This window comes from Cornus florida, unplaced genomic scaffold (genome assembly GCF_030987335.1).
Source record: "Cornus florida cultivar Cherokee Brave unplaced genomic scaffold, ASM3098733v1 CherokeeBrave_3.0.0_Hap2_Chr09, whole genome shotgun sequence".
Lineage (NCBI taxonomy): Eukaryota > Viridiplantae > Streptophyta > Magnoliopsida > Cornales > Cornaceae > Cornus > Cornus florida.
In genome coordinates this window covers 35,734,138-35,759,864 of record NW_026775579.1, presented here as the reverse complement: position 1 = coordinate 35,759,864, position 25,727 = coordinate 35,734,138, and the positions used below count along the sequence as shown (strand labels likewise).

The 25,727-nt window shown below is 36.5% G+C and overlaps 1 protein-coding gene and 2 pseudogenes across 1 annotated transcript; 1 reads left to right on the top strand and 2 right to left on the bottom strand.

The window, feature by feature from the left end:
• Positions 1 to 3,039: 3,039 nt before the first annotated feature.
• On the top strand, positions 3,040 to 11,059 carry LOC132272481 (1-aminocyclopropane-1-carboxylate oxidase 5-like). Its single transcript, XM_059773624.1, has 3 exons — positions 3,040 to 3,087; positions 9,668 to 9,894; positions 10,462 to 11,059. The coding sequence occupies exons 1-3, from the start codon at positions 3,040 to 3,042 to the stop codon at positions 11,057 to 11,059; spliced, it is 873 nt and encodes a 290-aa protein (XP_059629607.1).
• Positions 11,060 to 13,497: 2,438 nt separating this feature from the next.
• The window catches only part of LOC132272480 (putative pentatricopeptide repeat-containing protein At5g40405), a 49,413-nt pseudogene continuing 37,183 nt past the window's right edge, over positions 13,498 to 25,727 (bottom strand).
• LOC132273671 (NAD kinase 2, chloroplastic-like) lies at positions 17,321 to 22,408 on the bottom strand (annotated as a pseudogene).

The following is a 25,727-nucleotide window of genomic DNA, read 5'->3' as shown; positions in this document are numbered from 1 at the left end:
ATTCTCTGATACCTAAATGAAAGGATATATAACTATAAAAATATAAAACATTAATTTTCAATTTTACTACACTCTTTAGCTACCATTGGCTATTGATTTTAACCAAAGGCGGAGTCAGGATTGCAAAGTGGATTGGTGCAAAGTGGACTGGGCTAAAAGGAATAGTAGTATTTCATATGGACCGGACTGTGAGCTGATGTACAGTAATAGTCTATGTTACTTGGATTTGAGTACGGGTACGTGTCAAGTAGTCAGATTCGTCAATTTAATGATTTGAAGGATACGAAGACTCGATTATAAAATGTTGGGCACAGGTCCTTGGACACTTCTAAGAAAAAAGAATTTTAAGTGTTTTCATGTATGATATACATATGTTTTCTAATAAATTAAATGTCTCCTAATATTTTGGAATTTCAAGCAATATATATATATATATATATACAATAACCCACCTTGTACATTTCTCCTTATATATACATTTCTCCTTATATATATATAAGGAGAAATGTACAAGGTGGGTTATTGCTAGGCTTGCTAGCCAACAAGCCCAAAGCCATAAAGCAGGAAAAGACTCCTTCAAACATAAAGCGATCCAAGGTCCAACAAGCCCAAAATAATTATATCAGTTGCAATCCATTAGCAGCCAAAGAATATTTTTGTCTTGGTCAAAGAGTCTCTACGGTAAGATATATACCACGGAAGGAAAAGATAAAGTACAATTGTGAACAATGCTATACAACTATAAGCATTAAAAATTTTAATAGTCCGAAAGTCTGCATCCATTCACATCACAGCGAGGCCCTTACTAATCAATTGCGTGAAATCACGCTCCACTGGATATAAAAAAATTTGTGAAAAAATAGCGCGTCACACAATCATCTTCAACCTTTTTTCTCAAGGACTATTGTTTCTAACCTGATTACACAATCATCTTCAACCTTTTTTCTCAAGGACGATGGTTTCTAACCTGATTACTATTTTTTACTACTATATAGAGAGCTTTGTATCAGTCTGAATAGCAATCGATTTAACAACTAAAACGTGGAAAAACTTCTAATCATTCACAATTATCAACCCTTACGTTCAGGTAACACAGGTAGTAGTTTTTTTTTTTTTTTTTTTGACCTGGGCTATAGCCTAGGTTAGCCATTCAGTAGCTTCGCCACTTATCTAGCATTTTACACCAAAAAATCCTCTTCTTCTTCTTCCTCTTCTTCTTCTTCTTCTTCTTTTCTTTTTTTTTTTTTTTTTAATAAAAAAAGTGTATTATAAACTTTTTGTTTTTGTCTCACACAAAAACAAAAATAACTTATTCAATCTTGATAACCAGATTTCAAGAGACTTTAGCAGTTACTAATTAAGAAAAATAAGAGTTCATTACCAATTAGGAAAAAAAAAATAAGAGGTCATGAACTGGACTTAAAATAGATATATGCATGCAAAAAACCATTTAGTGCTATTGTAAGAATAAATACTTTAACCATCCCTATAAATTTTTTTATTTAAAACAATTTTGTTCTAATAAAAAATTGGGTCAGATTGTTAGCTAGCTGTTATATAATATATCCTCACCATCTTCGAAGTATGACTCCTGAAACTGGATTAATTAATTTTTTGTTTAGCTAAACCGCTACGAAACCTTAATTTGTATGGTTGCATGGGCAGTTATATAACTGAAAACAATGATTTAATTAAATTCTAAATTAAGTGCAAAGTACTGTTAAGTAACTAAAACTAGATCATCATAATTAGTAGACACACACACACGGGTTTCCATGCATTTTTGCTATTACAAACTTAAAAAAAATAATAATTCTTTTATGATTTCCAAGCAGGAATATACCATTTACAATGTCAGATATGAATAACATATATAAAAATATTTAGGGTAAAGTACACTAACACCCTCTAAGATTTGGCACAAGGATAAGTAGATACAAGTTTCTCTGTTTTTGGACAAGCACACCCCCAGTCAAAATTTTGATCCAAACAGCCCCTTAAATTTTGTAAAAAGTCAATAATGCCATTTAATATTTTATTAATTTAAATTATAAAATATCAAAACTTTTAAAAGACTCTTATACCCTTATACACTAATTACATATATATATATATATATATATATATATATATGTACACTTAGCGGCCAAAGCCACCACCGATCAACACCGTGCGTCCTACTTCTATCAGTGTTCCATTCGGTGACCCTCGTTGCCATCGCTTTCTATGAATCCAATGCAGACAGTGACCCCTTTGTATCTCTAACCTCTCATCAGCGGTGGACTAGTTTCTATCTTTGCCGACATCATGTGTGGTCCATTATGCCAGAGAAGATGGTGGAGGTGGCTCGCCGGAGGAAACAGAGAAGATAGAGATGCACCTCAATCCGACCCAATCAATCTAAGACTTACAACATTAAAATTACTAAATCCATTCATCAATCAGACCAACCAAACAACCCCCACCACCTCTCGCCGCCTATTGCACCACCACCGACACCTCGCCATAACCCACCATCGTGACACCTCGATGAGACCCACCCACCCAACCCCCACCACTACTGTCTCTATCTTTCTACCAGCAAATCTACAACGCAAAATACAACACGAATCTGTTTAATCAAAATCAATCTCTTCTCCAATCGGATTGAATCTCCATCTACGTCTCCAACACGTACAGTGGAACACAGTGGAACGCAGTGAAATTATTGACCCATTTTCATCTCCAATCGAAACCCTAAATGATACGCTCTACATCTCAAATCAAAACCCCAATATTCTCACCGGAATTCTCTCTCGCCTTCGTCATCGCCGCCTCAATCTTCTCCTCGGCCTTAACGTCATCACCGAAGGCATTTGAGGGGTCGGAAGGCCGACCAGGGTTTAAAGAGAGGGTTTTGGAGGGGGTTTGCAGAGATAGAGGGATTACCTTTCTTATACTCCTCCGGCGGCAGCACAAATTTCTCACAATCGACCCCGTCAACTCCGGTCCATTTCTGATAGTTCTGTCTACGTTGTTCATCACCGTGATGAATTGATGATGCCGATGATGATGCGGCGGTTGAAGGATGATGATGATGCGGCAGCGGTATATGCAGTGGGGCTGATTTGTGGTGGTGATACATATATATATATATATATATATATATATATATATATATACAGACAATATATATATGGTTATCAGGTACAACCCATCGGATAAACCTAACTATATATATAACACACCACACAGAGAGAGATGGAGGAGAAGCTTTAGGGTCTGAGAAGGGAAAGAGAAAAAGAGGGTAAGGATAGAAAAATTTGGGTTTATCCAATGGGTTGTACCCGATAACCCATTTGAACTTATTCAATTTAAGGGTATTTAAGTCAATTACATTTGTCAATTTTATATCAATGGGTTATAAAGTCAATTCACCATTGCCAGTGGTGTCTTTGTCCATTTTATCAAAATTGAGGGGTGTGATTGTTCAAAAACAAAGCAACTTGCATCTACCTATTCTTATGTCAAACTTCAGGAGGTGTTAGTGTACTTTACCCAAATATTTAAATATATAGTAATTAAATTAATCAAATGTTGAAGTCATTCACATTCTTTACGTTACCAGTTAAACTGATCAAGCAACTTTATGTGGCCGATATCGATGAATTTTATTTTTTATTTTTATAAACATTTTTATGATTTAGTTAAATATATTTTTTAGTTTTATAATCATTTTGATGAGGTTGATTTAAGAATAATGAAAGACACGGACCATAAACCAAATCTATGTACAGGCACCCTAGACCACTTTCTTTGTCGCCCTCATGAATTCCATTGTGAGGGACACCATTAGTCAGCAACATGTGAGGAAGAGAGATGTATGTGTGTGTGTGTGTGTGTGAGAGAGAGAGAGAGAGAGAGAGAAATGTATGTGTGTATCTGTGAGAGACAGAGAGAGAGAGTTCTTCAAATGGAAGGAAGGGAATCACACAGTTCATGAACACCATGCATGAATATTTCTCAAATTCACCTCCCCCGAGACACCTCCACTCAACTCAATACATGGACAATGTCTTGGGGTAATGGATTGCAGTCCTTTAATAGGTAAGCTCAAACCAAATGTAGATAACAATAATATAGTAGAATAATTCAACTCTTTTCATATTTTTGGCTATTTAATACATATTTTTTAGGTGTGCTTGGTACAATAATAAAATTTCGGATTGACAAATGTAAGAACGATAGATTGAGTATCAGAACGATTATTTTATGTAAATAATATCAAATATTATATAACTAACATGTCAGTGACTTACCAGACTCTTATTTCTCAAAAGAAAGTCAACGGTTCATATGTTACGTCATATATGACTTCTTATTTTAGATAAACATATACCATCAATAAACATGAATTCTGAAAAAATTTCAATTTAAAGCGTTAGAGAAAATGATTTCGATACAACCAATTCTAACTAGTAGGGAAAAAAAAATTCATTGATAATAAATACACTCACACGCTTACAATGTCTCTATTTACATTTGAGAGTATATATTAGGTGCACCCGGTGCACTGGGGTAATCTGAACCGTGCCTGCACAATGCACATAAACTACATTAAACTACATTACCTAGAATCAATGCTTGTTAAATGTAGCTAAATGCATGTTTTATGCAACAATTTATAAATTCTAGCAACTTTAGAAATTGTGAAAACAAAAATAAAGAATCTATTTATATTAACCAAGCTATGCATAAATTAATTTTCTATATGAAAGTTTTAATGTGAAAGCATGTTCATGAGTACTATTCTTGGGGTCATGAAAAGTTTTTTTTAATAGTATTACAATATGAGTTGACTTTTGACCTTCCAACCCATGTTCTGTTCAACAAAAACATATTAATTATAATTAAGTTGGATAGCTTGTCTTAGTCTAATTAACTTGAATACTATTAAAGAACTTGTTTCAGATTCAGTTAGTAGACTCAATAATGATTAGATTTAACTCAGTTGAATTAAACTCTCTGCTAGTTAATTTGCTCTACTTGTCTCTTGCTAAATTAAATCCATATCTCTCATGTAAATATATGGGTTAAGTGCAAAAAACCCCCCTCTACTATAGATATAGTGAATATCAGTCCTTGTATAGTAAAAAAACCCCCTATACTATCAATTTGGTGCGATTGGGTCCCTGGTCGTGTAAAATGACGATAATACCCTCTCTAATATAAATGAAATATTATTAAAAAAAAATAGACAATGTAAATTACCATTTTAGGTCCTTTATTCTTCTCTTTGTTTTTTTTTAGTGGGTTGACCTTGTTCATTCATTTTGTTTGGTAAGATTGATTCCAAATTGGGTTTGAAACGCATCAGAAGTGATGGTTGGAGATAGGTTTTTGGTTTGATATATATATTTGTTATTGCAACAATCACACTGACTTGGAGATTGAAACGAATTGTTTTGTGAATTGCTTGGAGATTGACCTGGATGTATGAAACGAACTGCCCAGAAAGCAAGATCTGCTTTGTGAATTGTCCACTGACTCCATTTTCTTTATATATATATATATATATATATATATATATATATAGTATGCAATACACATGATATAACCTAATTTACGAATACAGGCACTAAATAAAATTTTGTCTGTCCACACCCTTCTCTCTCTTCTGTCGAACACTACTGACAGCACAGACCCAGATCAATCATCATCTTCTTCTTCTTCACAGAGCTGTTTTGGATGGTTGGGTCTCTCCGTACTTTCATGCTTTCTCTCTCTTCATCTTTTTCTGCGCACACGCAACCCGCGCAGCAACACTTCTCTCTCTACACATTCCATTATGTTGCTCTCTATTCTTGTTCAATTCTTTCTTCTTCCTTCGGTTCTTGCAAAGAGGCTTGGTACTACCACTACCTTAACCTGAGGGGCTACAGACGAGAGGGGATTTGACAAGAAAGTCAATTCCTAGGGCTCGGTCACCCCATATTTCCATGGCCGCTTCGCCATCGCCGCCATCGGCCGCCGCGGAGGTGTTGAAGAGAGAGAAAATTGCGGTGATTGTTAAGAGAGCCAGAAAGAGTAGGAAAATTATAGAGATCAGAGATCAGAGAGCCAACAACGCAGAAAATAAACGTGATCAAAATCACATTTTGATTGCCGAATAAGGTCCACAAGACCAAGAAGAACACAATGCTGCAAATAAAAGCCACGGACGATGTTACATGCGCCACCTGAAGTTTTGCAAGTAGATTTCACGCGCTGTCACGGGCCTCACGCGTCTTCTCCGGCGAAAATTCGATTCCGGCGAAAATCCGGTCACATCTCCGAGAGGTTATATGCACATATGGGTGAGGGGCAAAATGGGAAACAAAAGGGTAAAATGGGGTTTTCAATTTTACTTTTTGCAAAAAGTTGTCAGAGGGACTGGTTATGCACCTTTTTTGAATTTTATGGACTTGCATGCACATTTTCAAAAAGTAGGGATTAGTTTGGCACAAAGTCTATATATCAGGGGGGTTTTTTGCACTTAACCCTAAATATATATTGGTTCCAAATTTTAATTTGGACCATGAGTCTTTTATTTGATTTTTTTTTCTTTATAACATTTTGTTAATGTCACTTTTAAAAATGATTGAGAGTCCAATAAAAATTGACGTCCTCATAATATCATGATAACATCAGATTATATTTAAATAAAATTAGCTGAATTTATCTAATCAAACTTCTTATATCATCCTTCCTCTTTCAGTTTGATGGTTCTTATTCTAAATGTAATAATAAGGAATAAAATGAGTGATCAAAAGTCACGCCAAATGAAGCTTTACTCGATTGACCTCCCTCCAAAGAACAACTCTCATAAAATTCTTTAAATTAACCCGCCGCATGTGCGTGAAGATAAACATATGTGATCTAAAATTTAGCCTCAACCAAGGGTGAAAATGGCATTGGAGTCAACACACATTTGAAAGGTTGTGGTGGGGTTATTTGCTTAGGAGAGACGTTATTAGTAGGAACAAAATCCTCTCCAGTGAAATGTCAACATTATAATGGTGAAAATCTCTAATACTAGTAAGCCATGAAAGTCCCATATGGAGTCCCAATAATTCTTCATAGTAAATGAATTTAATAATTCTGATTGGCCAATGAGTAAAGGAAATATATATATGTGTATGTATATATATATATATATATATATAATAAGAATTATAAAATGCTATCACATGTACACACCAAGATAATGACGTGCTAATATCATGATGACATCAGATCCTAATTACATAAAATTAGTTGAATTTGTCTAATCGAACTTCTTATCCTTCCTCTTTCAATTAATTTGATGGTTCTTATTCTAATAATTATAAAAAGGAATAAAAATGAGTGATCGAAAATCACGCCTAATGAAGCTTTACTAGATTGACCTCTCTCCCAAGAACAACTCTCATAAAAATTCTTTAAATTAACCCGACGCATGTGCTTGAAGATGAACATGTGTGATCTAAAATTTAGCCTCAACCAAGGGTGAAAATGGCTTGGGTATCAACACACATTTAAAAGGTTGTGATGGGCTTGTTTGCTTAGGAGAGAAGATACTAGTAGGAACAAAATCCTTTTCACACAAGAACGACGTCATTTTGTACTTTGAACTTATAACCATTTTAAATGGTGAATTTTACTATTTAAATTGGTGAAATGTCAATTCATAGAAAATGAATTTACTAATTCTGATTGGCCAGGAAATATATATATATATATATATATATATATATATAAGAATTGTTAAATGCTTTCACATAATTCATAGAGAAGTACAGAAAAGATCCGTATTCAAGCTCATCAAAATTGCTAAATGCTATCCCATAATTGTTAAATGCTATTTTAGCTTGATTAGCCCAAACCCTAATAATCTAAACCATGCAACGTGGAGTAAGACATCCCACGTAAAACGTATGACATGATCTGTATTAAAGCTCATCACATATATATGTATCAAGTTCTTAACTGTACAAGCTGTGACACTTTTAGACAAGTACTGTACAACAAGTACCAGCAATGATTCATTCAATCATCTAATATATATGTTCTTGATCAGACGGTCAATATTACCTGTCCTCATTGAAATTGTACCCTAATAATATGACAATCAGAATCAAATCAAAGGCCAATTATATGCTAAGTGTAACACAACAAAGCTGGTTGAATTACAGATCATTCTCTAGCAATACATATTATTATATTGGAGTTGACAATGTATATATTAAACTAGGGTTTGATGATAACTTTATTTAAGAGAGTCCTCTACTTTCCTTCCTTAACCCTCAAACCATGCTTACAATATTTGTATGCATTAATTACTTTAATCATCTGATCCCTTGTCAATGTTGTCATACAAAAGCATGTCATGTGTAAAAAGTCAAAGCGGGTGGTCAACATGAAAAACGGTGATTGTCGGCAGCGATTTATATTTTAAGCAATATATATATATATATAACAAAAAGGGAAGATTATCAATATAGGTTTAAAATGAGAGACAGATAGAGATAGCAAAGAATAGAAACATAGGAGGATTCATTTATCGTGTCAATCCTAAGTGGTATGAACAGTGAAAGAAAAATGCATGTCAAAATGTTTCGTGAATAGTAGCAAAAAATTAAAATATCAATTTAATATTTTTATATGTTTATACATTGTAATGCTTGGAATTGTAATTGGTATTGTAACGATGCTTGGTAATGAACAGTAATTTAAAAACTCTTAAATTATATTTTTAAACTAACCATTATATTTTTTAAGTTGGCAACACTTTTTTACCAAATATGTTTTCATATTTTTGCTTCCGAAAATCTTACAACAAATGAACGTTACCAAACATGCTTCCAATTACTATTCAAAACACCCTAGAAACAAAATACTTGTTTTGTTTTGGATTAAAATAAAATATCAAAAACAAAACCCATACCAAATAGGTTTGAGTAATTGAGTTGTTTACAGGGAAATAAAATAAAAGGTGGTATTATTTAATTTTGCATTGATTATTCATCTCAATATTATATGCGGACCAAGCATAGACGGTCCATTTGTGAGATAATGAGTAAATCAAGGGGCTCAAATCCAATGGATGAAATTCACACATCATATAGGTGGGCCCATCATTGTAGGGGTGCCACGTGGCCGATACCCAGATGGGATTTAATATACTATAGTGAATTGACAATAGGATGAATCATTACCCGAAGAAGAAAGTATGCTTCTGTCATGGGTTGCCAATACCTTACAAAACATTTGACCTTTTAATTGTTAGTTAATCAATGTCACCGTCCATCACCTTACCCTAACGGCTACTTTATATTAAATTTGGAAACCACAACATTAAGTTATGTATGCCTTCCAGGTACATATCATTCACACACACGCACACACAATGATTTAATCATCACCATTTTGAAATGGAGGTCATAGACTCATACCTCAAATGCATCTACTCGAGCTCAAATCACACACACACACATTTCTAAGTCAAGTTCTAAGCATATTGAAACAACAGACAGATACAGAAAATGTCCAGACATAAAAAAGTTGCCTATTTGAGCAAAAATAGATGCAAATATATTCACACACTGATTCTTATGATAGAACTGGAAAGCATTTTAAGTAATTCTACATTTAACTTGACTTGCTGCAGTTGGTGAACCATGGGATTCCGGTGGAGCTCCTCGAGAGGGTGAAGAAGGTGTGTTCCGAGTACTATAAGCTGGAAAGAGAAGAAGCTTTCAAGAGCTCGAGACCAGTGAACTTGTTGAACGATTTAGTGGAGAAGAAGAGCGATGACAAGTTGGAGAATGTGGACTGGGAGGATGTCTTCCTTCTGTCAGATGATAACGAGTGGCCATCCAAGACTCCTGGATTCAAGTAAGTATCTAGTAGTACTAAGAAAATAACCATCAATGTCGGTGTAATCTGAACTTTTCGTGTATATCATGGTGATTTGTCTCCCAGTTTCTCAGGAATGCTCTTTTTTGGTTGCCAAGAAAATAGATCAAGACTTCAAAGTAATATAAGTTTCCCTTGGTCCTATCAGCAACCTGACAAAGCATGAATGAGTATAAGTCCTTTTCACAACATGTAGTGTTTTGTGAAAATTGTCCTTGTCAAAACAAAAACAAAAGTTGATCTTTCTATAAGAAAAATGTTTCAGAACATATATACATATATCCATATGAATTTGTGTGTGTATATATATTTCAGCTCCAATCTAATTCTCAAACATCACATTGGCCAATTTCCCAAATCTTTGCCAGTTCAAAATTTGCGAACTGAAAACAATTGTCAATAGAAAACTTCAATTTCCAACAGGAAACTTTCAGAACTTCCACTCAATGTCTTCTGGCATTATCTCAAAAGGTAGTAGATTATGTAAAGGGAGAATGTGCATCCAAACATGAATGTCTGACTTGTGAATTTTTTTTACCAAAATAGGGAAACCATGGCAGAATACCGAGCTGAACTGAAGAAACTGGCAGAGAAGCTGATGGACGTGATGGATGAAAACTTGGGCTTACCAAAAGGATACACAAAAAAAGCTTTCAATGGTGAAGAAGAAGACGGTGCCTTCTTTGGCACTAAGGTGAGCCATTACCCACCATGCCCTCACCCTGAGATGGTGAACGCACTCCGAGCTCACACTGATGCTGGTGGTGTCATCTTGCTCTTCCAAGATGACCAGGTGAAAGGCCTTCAAATTATCAAAGACGGGGAATGGATTGATGTCCAGCCCGTGCCCAATGCTATTGTCATCAACACCGGTGACCAGATCGAGGTTTTGAGCAATGGGCGATACAAGAGTGTTTGGCACCGTGTTCTGGCCACCCCAGATGGCAATAGGAGATCGATTGCTTCGTTCTATAATCCATCATACAAAGCCACCATAGCTCCTGCACCAGAACTCATCGAAAAAGTGAATGAAGAGGTGGATCAAGCTTACCCGAAGTATGTCTTTGCCGACTATATGTCAGTTTATGCAGAGCAGAAGTTCCTCCCTAAAGAGCCAAGGTTCCAAGCTGTGAGGGCGGTGTAAGGAGCTAGAAAATGGAACTTCCTATTAAGATTCTCTTGTTGAATTATGGAGTTAGTGATGAAGCTTTGCCGAAATGGCAAAAGGCCATATTGGCTTTTCTCAAACTACACATGTAGAAGATAGAAAGCCTGTAAGTGGGTGCTAGTGTGTTTGCTTTTGATGGTTGCTTTGCTTTTCCCTAAATTTCTATGTAATGTTAGATGATGCATTATCTGTAATTGATAAAGTTTAGTTTGTATCTTATTATCAGATAAATTTCACTTCTCAATACTATTAACTATGTGCTACTTCAAGCTTCAAATACTATATATAAGATAATTAAATTAGCTATTTGGAACCATTGCCTGAGTTTCTGAGCAGTTAAGTTCAACCTAAGAGTGTTTGCCTAAAGTTCTAACATGAACTGGTGAGAACCATATCAACTGAAGGGACTGCCGTGGCTAATCGTTTCAAAAAAAATAAAATAAAATAAAATAAAAAAACGGAGGATGAGACAGGACTTGTGACTTTGAACCACATTAGGGACATAGCTCTAACATTTTGATCTGTAGATGTTAGACACGTCTGAAACAACGTAGTTTTACGGTGCATTAATGCGAGTAGTGTCCATCCATACTTATATCTACCAAAAGGATTAAAATGACACACTTCACATGTGGCTCAAGAACAATGATACTGCTAAACTTCACCTAAAATCAGTTTTTCTCTCATAACTAAGTTCCTACTTCACCCCCTTTATTGTTTAAGCTGAATTAGTTTGAATTGAGGGAAAAGCATGTTTGTCCAAAAAATCTAGTAATTGAGATGAATAAGAGAGACATAATTAGATCGAAAGGAAAGGTTTTATCAAGTCGTCAGTTCTCCACCTCATGAGGTGAAAATGTGTTTGTGTGACAGTTAACCGGAAGTGGTTTCATATATAATATTCTGAACACGGCTCGATCCCTCTTTGATGAGGTTGACTGTCGACTGCCCTACCAACAGGATCAGCAACCAGTTACACCCTCAAGTATATGGGAAAATCTTGGAGACTTGCTAGAAATTTCAATATTTGATAAGTTTACGTACCATAAATGTACTATAAGTTATTCTTTTGAGCAATGAATCGCAACTACTTTTATCTTGTTTTCATTCTGTTTTTATAATTTCAAGTCCATAGACTCAGAAGCAGTTGATGCGGACAGTTGAACCAACCAACACCTAATCCTTCTGTCCAGTTTTGAACTTGTTTTGACAAGGGCTGCAATTGCAGAGGGTACCCCACCCCTGCTTTTTCAAGTATCATAGTTACAACTACAAAACAGTTTACCGGTTATTCTAATTTCATTTTGGGAGAAGATAATGTAAGGATTGAAATTGCTTCGATCTATATCTTCGACCTAGTGACCAACTTTTACTATCATTTAGTGGTACAAATTACTTCTTTCCATATTTACCTCTTCTAATTTTCACCTGATTATTGAACATGGGTGTAATTCTTGGATGTGTTTTTCATTTTCTTTTGTTTTTTATAATAACTGGTGTTGAATTTTAATCAAAATTTAGATCCTTCCAGCTTTTCATCGAGCAGGTACTCATTTTGGGCATCTGATTAATACTTTATACATTCTAACGAAAGATCAAATAGTTCCTTCACCAAGGGTTTTAATTTTATTCAGGAGTAGAATTATTCTGCATTCAAGGAGTATCACAAGAGTTTAGATAAAAATTTCAGTTGTCTCGATTCAAAGAAGAAAAGCATAATTTATTGGTGAGCATTGAGCTTTTTCCTTCATGTTTCCGGTACTTACAAATTTATCTTTCAATTTTCTGTTGCTTCCAAACATGACCTTAACAATTATATATTTGTATTTGATAAGTTTACATACCATAAATGTACCATAAGTTATTCTTTTGAGCAATTAATCGCAACTACTCCTATCTTGTTTTCATTCTGTATTTAAAATTTCAAGTCCATAGACTCAGAAGCAGTTGGTGCAGACGGTTGAACCAACCAACACCTAATCCTATCCCTTTCTGTCTAGTTTTGCACATGTTTTGACAAGGGCTGCAATTTCTATGATATATCTAGAAAAAAAGAGAGTAAAAAACTTAAAACAAATCAGTGGAAAATTGATTCCCACTGAGCAACCTGTGGAGAAAAACTAAATTGCAAATCAGTGGGAAGTGAATTTTTCAGAAACAAAGCACTCGCAAGTTGTTTCTCATCTGTAGGGGAGTTCCCTAAGACTAATGATGTCAGTTGTCTGGATTCAAAGAAGAAAAGCCTAATTTATGGGTGAGCATTGAGCTTTTTCCTAAATGTTTCTGGTACTCACAAATTTATCTTTCAGTTTTCTGTTGCTTCCCAAAAAGACTTTCAGATATTTTATGTTTTTTTAATTTCTTTTTCTCTCTATTTCTATTCCTAAAAAGACCTAATATGTAATTTACATTTAAAATAAACAAGAAAGGATAGTGAGAAGACAAGCAAGTGCAATTTATGTATTAAATCCATAAAAAGTGTAAGATTAAACCTTTCATATAATGAATCACTGTATACAATTACATTTTGAAATATGCGAAAATTGAAGAATAAAGAGGGGGGGGGAAAAAAGGAAAAGAAATGGCTGACCCTACCTTAATACAAGGGAGCCAATGTGGAGAATGAAAAATATACTCTCTATAAGCTGGATCATCTGTAATTCTTTTAACTTAAAATATGTACAGTAATTTACACGGACCTCAGATTAGTATGAAACTGGTTTTCAGAGGACTCAAAGGGCCTTCTGATCTAGGCTCTCATTCCAATTCGGGCAGCAAACCAAGCAATGTAACCAATCGTCCGTTTGGTCAGACTTATTGACCGTGGGAAGTCGATGCTGGCTCATAGATATACGGACGGAATCTCCTCTTAAGAGTTGTTGTCTTCTCTTCCCATCAAACGAGACCGATGCATTACTCCGTGCATCCTCTGGAATCTGTTCAGATACAAAATATTTTTTTAGAACAGCCAAAAGTGAAGGATAATGTTGACAACCAGACAATTAAAGAGATGAAGTTTTTGGAGGAGACAGGGAGTATATAAGACAATACTTTCAGCATTTCACTGTAAGCAAATTGATTTGAAAGTTTGAATTATTCATGTTACATGATGTGACAAAAATACCTTTCAAGTAAAGATAAAATTAAAGGAAGAGATTCAAAGTTATGCAATAGATATTAACTTTATCAAGATAAAGCTGGAAAGGAATATGAGGAATTTGAAGGCAGGTTTAGTCATGGTATCTACATTCATTAATGAAATCCAACCATCATAACCATGTATATGAAGTAATTTGAGCTCATAAAATTTTTTGGGCCTCTATTCTGAATATTTGAGAAGAAATACTCAACATAAAATAATGCATAAAAATATTTCAATTTTACAACATCCTCTCTCATATTCTGTAACATTATGCCATAAACAAAGAGGAAGCTGAAGCATTTAAAACTTAATAAGTATGAGCAAGCATAAAAAGCACTTACCAGGCGTACCTAAGATCCAAAAAAGTATTCGAAAACAATGTTCAAGACCAACTTAGATGTCCTAGATATGATACTTCTGTCAAGATTTTTTGTGGAACCAAAGAAAGTGGCAAGAAGCCATCGCTTCTCATCTCCAGTCTCCACCTCTGAAAGCCTAGACCCTTTGCAAACTACTAGAACATGCTGTTTCAGCCGTGACGACAACATATTTCATGAAAAGGCAAATATTTTTATAGCATTCTCCCTCTCAATTTGATTGTTTGAAAACGAGGGTATAGCAATCGTGTTCAAGGCAGGTTCCACCTATCATGTCAAGTAAATTTAGGTATCTGGGTAATGGCAAGTCCAAGAAACCTGGGAAATAAAAGATTTCACATATCATGTTAAATAAATTTAGGTACCTGGGTAGTGGCGAGTCCAGGAAACATGGGAAATAAAAGAAACACTACCATGAAATTTCTTACGAATTCATGCTTACAAAATTCAGATCTCCAGTTTTTCTCATAATAAAATACCAATTTGTACCTTTTTTACAGAGGCCAAATCTTCGGGAAATATTTAGATTGCACCACGTACTTAAAATAAATAAATAAATAAAAAGCAATAAAAGCGCAATATCCGACCAGATTTACAATGAGTAAATACAAGGAATTATTATGCATTTGAACAGGCAATAGAAATTACTCACAAATAAGACCTGCATTGTCTTGATCCACCCGTTGATTTCCCAGCAGTACTATTCGGTGCAATTCTAAGATCCAAGTATCGGCAAGCAACCCTCATGAAGTGCCATCTAGTCTTCCATCTACCGACTTGAAACCTAACCGGACCATAAATCATCAAATGGAACGTTACAGTCCCATATTTTCACTCCTGATTGTTTCCATTCGCGACCCACCCTAGGAATCCGTTCTCTCTCACACACAATAGATGGGTGACATGACTGACTACAATGGCAAAGCCCCACGCGCAATGGAAGATGGTGGCGCCGATAACTCTATGGCAGTGAAAGCTCCACGCGACACCATCATCAAACGCCTGTTCGCCACACTGTTCTTCTTCTTCATCTTCCTCGTCGTTGCCAGCTTCATCCTAGGGCTCACCCTCGTCCCTAGTTTCATCCTAGGGCTCACCCTCGTCCCCAGTACCCCCGATGTCAGTGTCCACTTGGTCTCTGTAACGACCCGAGCCCGAGGGTCCGAATCGCTAACCGGGTCCTTATCCGAACCCGAGGTCAACTAAGGACACTATCGTCTTTTCCTACTTCAATACATAATATATATGTCATCCCAGGGTTTAAAAAGAAAAATAGTATTAGCAATAATAATAAAAAGAGATCATAACTACAAAATATGTCAAAACAGTCCACTAACCCATCGAACCCTGTGGAGGAGCGTCATCCGCCACTTCCCTTCCGTATCCTGAAAAATGTTAATAATAAAGGGGTGAGCATAAGCTAAGTAGGAAGTGTCTAAACACACTACTTATGACCCGTGAAATTCACATAAGGAATAGAGTACAAGTAAGTGGGGTCATGCCTCGGGGAAAACAAGCAAAACAACGATAATACCAACAATGCATACTCAAGTCGTCTAACCACCAAATGTACAATGTATGCCAATGCAATGCCATGCCATGCCATGCAATGTTGCTCTCCATTTCTGAAATGACACTGTTTCAATCCTCCAAACCGTTAGTGCAATCCGACCCAAGGCACCTCCAAGGCGTCACGAGGGAAGGGTTGGCTAGCTTTCCCCGACCACATGGCACCTCCATGGCGTCGTCTGGGCCTAGGTAGCTCAACCACACTAACCCCCCTCTGGATCACACTAACACCACGGACCACTAAGCGCCTCCTAGGTGTCTGGATTTTCACAACACTTTTCAAAAAAAACTTTTCCCCAAAAACAATTTCATTTGTTTTTAAAACAAACTTTTCCCTTTCTACTTTCCCAATGATAAAGCATGAACTATGCAAATCCTTCAATGTCATGACAATATAGAAATTTCCTACATTTCATCCACATCATTCAAGCATGCTTAAAATATGAATTCCCACACAATATCACATTCTCATACTTTCTAAATCATGACATTTTACATACTTTCAATTAGCAAATCCAACAACTTAAATAGATAAAGCATAAAATATAATCATTCATTTTCATTATTACTACATCACTTTTCATAGCAATTTGAAAACATAGGCATATAATACATCAACACTAAGCATGCTTATTCACCACAAAAGGTTTAATCATATTTCTAAGCTCACTTAACACCTAGCATGCCTTTATCAAGAAAAATTAAATTTAAGCATGCTTAGAGTCTAATTAAAAGAAAATTTCACAAGAAATCCAAAAAATTGTATATTAGAACACCTCTACCTCAAAGGATGCAAAAACCACAATTCCAAACCCAATTTTAGAAAATTCTATGGTTGGCCAAAGATGAAATTGCTTACATCAACTTAAAGATCTCGCCGAGCTCTCCATTTCGAAACAAACGGCACCAAAAATCTCTCAAAAATGAGAGAGAAATCAAAGTCAAAAGCTTGAAGCAAAAAGGAAAAGAAAAAGTAAAGGGAGAGAAAGAGGGAGCCGTGGCAGAGAGTGAGAGAATGAAAGTGGGTCTGTAATGACCCTTGGCCATTACAATGTATAAACAAAGTGGTGGGTCCCACGGACCAATAAAAAAAATTCAACCTCTTTTACCAACATAAATATATATATATATTCCAACTTCCTTGTCGACTTTAATGGCAACTCGTCCCTTGTCATCGGGAAATTGGAACATAGAGCTCACATTCCGATAACCTCACCAAAAGGTAAAGCTCAAAAATGACTTCGGGGCCTTGGTGATTTACAGAACAGAGAATCTGGCCAACGCAAGGTTCATCTCATGGTTAGATCAGATGCCCGTTAGGGTCATATCTGTTGCCTTCTCTACTTATGTCCCAAGGTGGGTCGCGAATGGAATCAATCAGGAGTGAAAACATGGGACTGTAACATTCCATTTGATGAGGGTTACTTGATAGAACCACATGGAAAGAGAGAGAAAAGGTTACCGGAAAAGGTGCGTTTCATGGCCGGTTATACTTTATAAAATCTAATTTTTCGTGTGGCGGAGGGAGATCACACAGAATTGCCCAGGTTCTCTCATCCGATATGGTGTGTGTTTGTGTGACATGTGTGTGCTTGTGCTTACATTTTCTCTCATACCACTTCCATCATTGCAATGTTGCAACTAACATAAAGAAAAGCAAATACATCCGGATACGCTAACAATTCAAGCTAACAAATTATCCATCTTAGATTTTTCAAACAAGGTGTTATTCACTGATGTATTATTTTCTCATCTCCTTCTTCTAGTCTATCTATTCTTCTATTTTCTCATCTCTTTCGTTCTTTCTGGTTACCTGTCCTACGTCACTTTCTCTGTACCTTCTTTTAAGTTTGATGAGATGTGAAATTCTACCATTCTTCTTGTATCTCGTGGTATAATGAATGTCAATGGGAGTGACTGTAATTGGAGACAAACTGCAATGCATGGCAAGCCATATACAGCCTCCATCTAGACACCATAGCAGAAGAAGTTCTTTTCACTCCTTCCTTACTATGTCGATATATGGACTTTTTGGTTGAATCCGACACTAATGCTACAAATTTGTCAACCTGCTCCATTAAAGACACAGCGCCAACTTCAACTTCAACTGGAAGTTTGTGCAATGTTCCTGAATTTTATCATTTTCTAATTTCTGGAATTTTCTGATTTTCGAAGGTATTTTCGTCTTTTCCCATTTTCGTGTCAGACACCGTGGGGTGTGCTGGGTGTGCCCGAGAGTTGGTTGGGGCATTCCATTGAGTTCAGGACTCTTGAAAGTGCATCGGTTGCCATTTCGGCATTTTTCTATTTTCCGGACCGGAAAGTTTCGCGTGAGACCCGCTACCGGAATTGTCGCGTACGGGGGTTGTGGTTGGGTCCATTTGCATCACATTCATTTTTATTTAATGTGTTTTATGTGCTCGTGAATTAATATGTATATATATATGTGTATGTGGTGGAAATTTAAGTTAAAAAGAAAATTCTTTAAAAAGGGGGTGGGACCCACATTTTTTTTATTTTAGAAAATGGCCAAGAGGCCATTTTAGCCTCACATTTCTCATTTTTCTCTCTCTCTCTCTCCCTCATTCTCTCCTTTTTCTTTTCTTTTTCTGCAAAAAAAAAGCTTCAATCATTGATTTCTCTCAAACTGTTGAGAGATTTTTGATGCCGTTTGCGGCAAATTGAAGAGCTCAAAGAGATCTATGATTTGATCGGAGCGAATCTCCGTTTGGCCACCATTTTGGGATTTTGAAATTCTAGGGTTTGAGGTGAAATTGGGGCTTCTTGAGGAATTGCACTCTAATTGAGGTAGGGGTCTTCCTAATGCCAAGTTTTGACTCCTATTTGAGTAATTTTTAATTCTCCTTCTTCATTACACTTGTGAATTTTATTTTGTGTGTATAAATGGTATATTGAGTGATAAAATCATGATCTAGCTTATGTTATGTTAAAAGCATGCAAGACCTTCTTGTGTATGAGTTGTGTTAATGTGAAAATACTAGTACAATTGTTGCTAAATGGTTGATTCCTTGTTGAGCATGTCTAGATTATTCGTTTGTTGTTATAGGATGCCTTGTTATGCCATTGGATCTTAATCATCATGATAAGGTTATTGTTATTAGCATGCATTGCATAACATGGCAAGGAAAAAGGGAATTTTGAAAAGGAATTGAAAAAGAGAAATTTTCTTTATATTGAAAGTGGGGTTGTGATAATGGAAGGGAAGTTTTTTTTTTTTTTAAATGAACTAGATTTCGCGAGTCCGAGGCTAGCTTAACCTAGAGGTAGCGCTGCCCGGCTTTGGGCGTGAAAAAGTTGATACTATACCATTTAACGATTGCCAGGCATTGCCAGAATTGGAACCGGGGATAGTTATCAATGTCGCCTCGGTAAAGTCAGCTAGTGGGTTTTCCAAAGTTGTTGGTTAGGCCGATTCAGACCGAGTTGGAAACGGGGTGCATTACATGTCATTATCATGCACGGCATTAGTAGAACTTGTGTTACATGCTTGGAATATTTTGGCTTATTGTAGTGTTTCATATTTCCCCAAGGCATGACCCCTTCATCTCGTTTCCCCTCTGTGTTATGTGACTCAAGTGAGTCCAAAACTAACGTCTTAGGCGACTTCTACTAGGCTTTATGCTCACCCCTTTAACTCAACATTTTCAGGTTCGGGAAAGGAAGTGGCGGAAGAAAATCCACCACAAGCTTAGCGGACTAGATGTTGTTTCACCGTCTTTTGTATGAGGGACCCCCGTTCCTTTTGTAAAATAACACTATGGACGAATGTAATTGTTTTGTATAAAGCAAGATCATATTTTGTACCTATAATTTTAATGGTATTTGATGTATTCGGGACTAAGTATAATGTGGTGTTTTGTATGAAAACAAATGTTTTATTTGGGGAGTTGATCAACATATATATATATATATATTTCCATGGAATGCTATTTATGTTGCCGTGTATTCGGGACTGAATGACTATCAGGCTTGGCTCACAAAGAGCCCAGACTTTCTGGCTGCACATAGCAGCATTCTAGGGCTTGTCAGCCAACTGGTAGTTCATTTCGTAGCATTCCAGAAAGCTGAGTGATAGAGAATCTTGTTTCAGCCGGCCAAACTCTATCATCGGTCGACCGAAACTCTATCATCAGTCGGTCGACACCCCATCTTCAGTCGGTTGACAGTTCATTTTAGAGAAGTCCTGAGAACACACAAGTTTGGAAATTGTTTTAGCCAGCCGACCCTGCAAATCAGCCGACTGAACCTCACTTTCAGCTGGCTGAACCTCACCTTCAGCCGGCCGATGTGCCATTTTAGCAAAGTCACGAGAGTATGAAACTTTGAGCATCGTTTCGGCCGACTGACCATCTCAGTCAGCCGGCCGACCATGTATTTTCAGCCGGCTGACTTCTCCATCAGCAGGCTGACCCTTCCATTGACCCGGCTGACCCTGTCTTTTTAACCTGCACCTTGACCTTCTCTTCCCAAAACTGTATTTGGAGTTCCTTGAGCATTGAAATGGATTGAGTGCTACCTACGAGTATAGGAAATGATGATTGTACCCTTAGTTGATCTCGAAACCGGGTACTGACCTGGTTAACGGTTCGGCCCATGGGTTCAGGTCGTTACAATTTGACCAATTAATTCAACTTTCCCAAACAAATAGGCACCGTCTAATGCTATTTGATAGAAATTATCCTTCACAATCTCTTCCCTGAGGTCTACGACAGTTTCAAATCCTTTCTCCATTAGCCACTTGAGACCTTCTTCTTAACCTGGCCACCCTTCCACCCTTCCAAAAAGCAATTTCAGAATGTGTGGATTCTGTATCATCTTTTGAGGTAGACAAATAAACAGGATTCCAGTTTGCAAACAAGGTATGACAAGGATAACCATCCCCGCGAGGAAAACCAGAATCATAGCAAACATTCTTCGGTCTTTGCAATTTACTCCATACCTACAAGCTTCGAATATCATCAAGCATCAAATAGTTTTTGAGAGCAACATGTAAGCTCTCACAATACCTTTTCATCTCGCCCCTAAAAATGGCAATCGGTGGAAGCTTATTCTCTATTACATTTACATCTGAATATGCATTCATAATGGAAGATCTTCCCAAAAAAAACATCCTCATTTCCTTTGTTCAGGAGACATACATGCAACCAAGAACAGACACGAATTTGTATTCCAATAATGGTTTATTGTCTGACAGGCCATCATATGAAACACAGCACTTTGCAGTCAATGGATTGCAAAATGTGTCCATTAATGCATTATGGAGTTGTTCAGCGGCTCTAAAGATTTTACAGTAAGCCTCAAATCCTGCAATATCCCCAGGAAGTGGGCCAATCCATATTCCATGGTGAGTTTGATAAATCATAGAACTGGACAGTTCATATCCAAATAAAGCACTGTCAATCTATAACGTAGAATAATCAACACATAATCTCTTCCATCAGAGAGAGAAAAAAAAAAAAAAAAAAAAAAAAAAAAAGCAATCTCAAATAATGAAAATAAAATGGAAAACAATTTTACCGTAGCAGGAAATGGGTAGCAAAGAATGCAGGTATAAAACCCAGGTGGTTGATATGGGCAATATCAGGATGAGAAGAAAAGATGCACAACAAATAATTTAAAAGAGTAAATTAGTGCGTGAAGCTATATACAATAAGCTCAAAGAACGACTTGAAGAATGTTTCAAGCTTACGCACATATTAGTTACATTCGTGAAGCTATATACAATAAGCTCAAAGAACACCTTGAAGAATGTTTCAAGCTTACGCGCATATTAGTTACATTCATATATTTATTCATATACTTGATATAAAGACAAAGCCACACTGTAAGGCAACAGACTCACAGAAAAGCATAGTTTAACAATCAAACGTAATAGAGTCAAGTTAAGTTAAAAAAAAAAAAAAAAGGCACAATTTTGCACCAAAAAAGGGTCCTTTTGGGAAAAAAGTCCATATCCAGTTTGTGGTCATTTGAATTTACCGGGCAACTCAAAATCATAACCTTAATATTTTTATCGATGTTCAGCTTAAATTAAATTGAATTCTTCATCGCTTTTTATCAGAGTAAACAAATAAAATGAATTGCATATATAAAACAGTCATCGAGCCAAAATGGAAAAACAGAAACAACTGTCAAGAAAATTAAATGGACCTATTACTGCATTCGTGATGATCACATTCATCAAGAGATAACACTAAATGAATTGTTGCAAATAGTAAGCAAAGATGAAGCTGGTGAGAGATGATCACTCCCTCTCAGGGAAATGTTCATACAATCAGGTCTGAGTCTGCACATTCCCAGCAAAACACTTGTAACTCTGCTGGTTGTTCAAGTCCCAACTAATTTAAGAATCTAAAAAATTTGATTCCTATGGATAAAATCAACAATTGTATAAACGTAAAAAGTTCGTGCAATCTCAAAAACAGCAAGAAATAGATCGTATTGATAATGTTCACTATAATTCAACTGAAATATACAACAACAATATTCAGGAAAATATATATATATATATATACATACACAACAACAAGCAAGGCTTTTCCCAATTACTTGGGGTCGGCTAATTCTATTGAAATATGCACACTCGAATAAAAAACTGGTAATGCTAATCAATCCACTCCTTTTCAGTGTATAATAACCAGAATGACCATTTCATTGAAATCCAATTCTGGAGAAAAGCTATAATAAGATTGACTTTGGTACAGTATACATGAGCTCCCTTTTTCGACCCCAATTATGCATAAATATCATTTCATGCTCCCGATCGTTTGAAAGAGGTCATTTAAGGATTGTATTGTCAAAACCTCATATCAAAATTCAATTACAATAGCTCACACATTCCATCATCTTTTATATAAGAATTCTACAGTCAAAACTTCATACCAAAATCCAATTACAACATATCACACATTCAAATAAAACTTTTTTCTTCCCTATCCTTTGACCAACCTGAACTGCCATCTTTGACTATCTTGTATAATTTTTCAAAGTATTTTGATATGATTTTTTTATTTTTTTACTTTTATTTTTTATACAGTAAGACCACTTTAATATGAGCAACATGATGAAGTACCTCATGCATTATTTTCGTGCTCGTGATAATATTTACAGGAGAGATCATAAGAAAAACCCTTAAATCAATCTCAATGATAGACTTGTTCTTTCCAAAATCTATGTGCAACCCTCAATTCAAACAAAGTAATAATTACACCAAAAAATAATAATAATAATAATAATAAATAAATATATAAATAAAAGAAAAAAATAAATAAAACCCAAGGTTTGCCGGTCATTTTTCATTTTAGCCAAGTATAATCATGAACATGCTCTCACTGGGACTAAAACTCTCAACCTCTCCTTTTGAGTGTTCGTTGACTTAATTTCATATAAATGGTGTCAGCTACATGAATTATCACTCCATTCTTTTGTTTTAAACGTCAAAAGGGTGTTTGAACCGGGGAGGGGGCAAAATGGTGCGTGTGTTTACTTTACCATAAAAAAATAAAAAAACTATACATATGTGTGTGTGTAACTATGTATGAACTATGAACACATAATAGGTAAATTTACATTATATAGAGCAAAAATGAGAGCAAGATGAAGAGACAGCAACAAGCAAATCACCTGAGAGTCCGAACCATGTGAAACAGAAAAGCATCTTGAAGACACCCAACTGACAACGGACCTAAGACGACGCCGTTGGAACACACGCACCTTGAACCCGAAACCGAGTCCGGGTGATTCTTGGTAGACTGGAATTGGAAGAAGCTGAGATGGGTTGCTCTAGAGGCAACCGAAAGGTTCATGTCAGGGATGGACACGTGGCATAAGCAAGCATATGCCATGCCACCAAGGAAATAATTGTGGGTGTGTGTACATATATGTATACATATATTATATATGTGTGTCAATGTGTGGTGTGTGGACTGTGGGTGTGTGCTTCCTAGATATCTCTTCCCACTTTGCCTCAATTTCACCATACCTAGGATGGGATTTATCTCCAACAAAAAATTCATGAACTTCACCATTGACCTCTATGGCACTACAACCAGGGAGCTTTCTAACACCTTTATACTTCATTGTTTGTCTCACAACACTGACCCTATCCCAGTTCTTATAATCAGCGTAGATATTCGACAAGAGCACATAGGCACCGTGATTCGTGGCCTCTAGCTCTACTAACTTTCTTGAGGCAAGTTCAGCTAATTCCTTATTTTTATAGATCTGACAAGGATTAAGCAAGGCTCACCAAGCACCAGCATAGGCTTCACATGCATGTTATTTATAAAATCTAAGGTTTCATCTAAATGGCCCAACCAGCCATATAAATCAGCCATGCACCCATAATGCTCAAGCCCATACATTTTTTCTCATTGAGTCGAAATGCTTACGACCTTCATCAACGAATCCAACAACACTACAACCCCGTAAAAAGGAAACAAATGTGACCTCATTGGGCTTAGCCCCTTCTTTTTCATAAAGAGAGAAAAGTTTGTGACACTCCTTGCCACATCCATTCATTGCAAGCCCACCTATGGCACTACTCCATGTGTTTGCGTTCTTTTCTCTCATTCCCCAAAAAACTTCCATTGCTTTATTCATGTTCCCAAATTTCAGCCTACATGTCGAAAAGTGCAGTCCTGAGTGCCACGGTCATTCGCAGTTTGTTTCTATCTATAAATGCATGAGCCCATCTTCCTTGATCCAATGCCCCTAAGTGAGTGCATGCAGACAAAACCGAAACCACGCCTCGTTAATCTTCACACCCTCCATTTGCATCAAGTGAAACAAATTCAACGCCTCCACAGACTGCCCACACTGCGCATACCCAGCTATCATTGCACTCCACGCAAAAAGGTCCCTCTGAGGCGTATTATCAAACAGTTCCCGCGCAAAACCAACATGTCCCAATTTGGCAAAAGCACTCGCCATTGCTGTCTGAGCCACCAAATCTGGCTCAGGAATCTCCACAAACACTTTGTGCGCACAATCTAAGTGACCCAATTCAGCATACATGTAAATCAATCAACTTCTAACGTGTGGGTCAGTTTGAAACCCGTGTCTTATAGCTCCGGCATGGACCACCGGACCGGTCTGGCGAGCCAAAAGCTGTGCACACGTGCGAACCAAGAAATTGAAGGTGTAATTATCAGGTGACAGATTGTTGCTAAAGTGTAGAATTTAGTTGTAGAAGTGAAAGCTTCTTTGAGGGTTTGAACTTTTGCAGTGAGCTCTGATCAAACAGTTCGAGGGAAAGAGAGTTGGGGTGTTGTGACATTGGTCCAGGACTTGGTTGGAATAGTCGAGATTGTTGGGGGTGATTTGAGGGCAATGGAGGCAACAAATTGGCCTGGACGAAAAGGGTCGTTAAGAAAACTGAGAAAAATAACCTAAATACTGACAAGAAGTAAAGATAAAAGCCTTTTTCAATAGGAGTGTGTATATATATATATGTATAAATTATTGTTACGTTGAGAGGAAAATATTACATTTTAACTAAACAAAACACAATTAGCACCGACAAAATAGAGAAAAG

What these genes read in the sequence shown, in the direction of transcription:
- LOC132272481 (XM_059773624.1), top strand. Translation starts at nt 3,040, where the DNA reads ATGCCGATGATGATGCGGCGGTTGAAGGATGATGATGATGCGGCAGCG. An exon ending in ATGATGATGATGCGGCAGCG is followed by an intron (nt 3,088 to 9,667) that starts GTATATGCAGTG and finishes GACTTGCTGCAG; the next exon opens with TTGGTGAACCATGGGATTCC. An exon ending in TCCAAGACTCCTGGATTCAA is followed by an intron (nt 9,895 to 10,461) that starts GTAAGTATCTAG and finishes TTACCAAAATAG; the next exon opens with GGAAACCATGGCAGAATACC.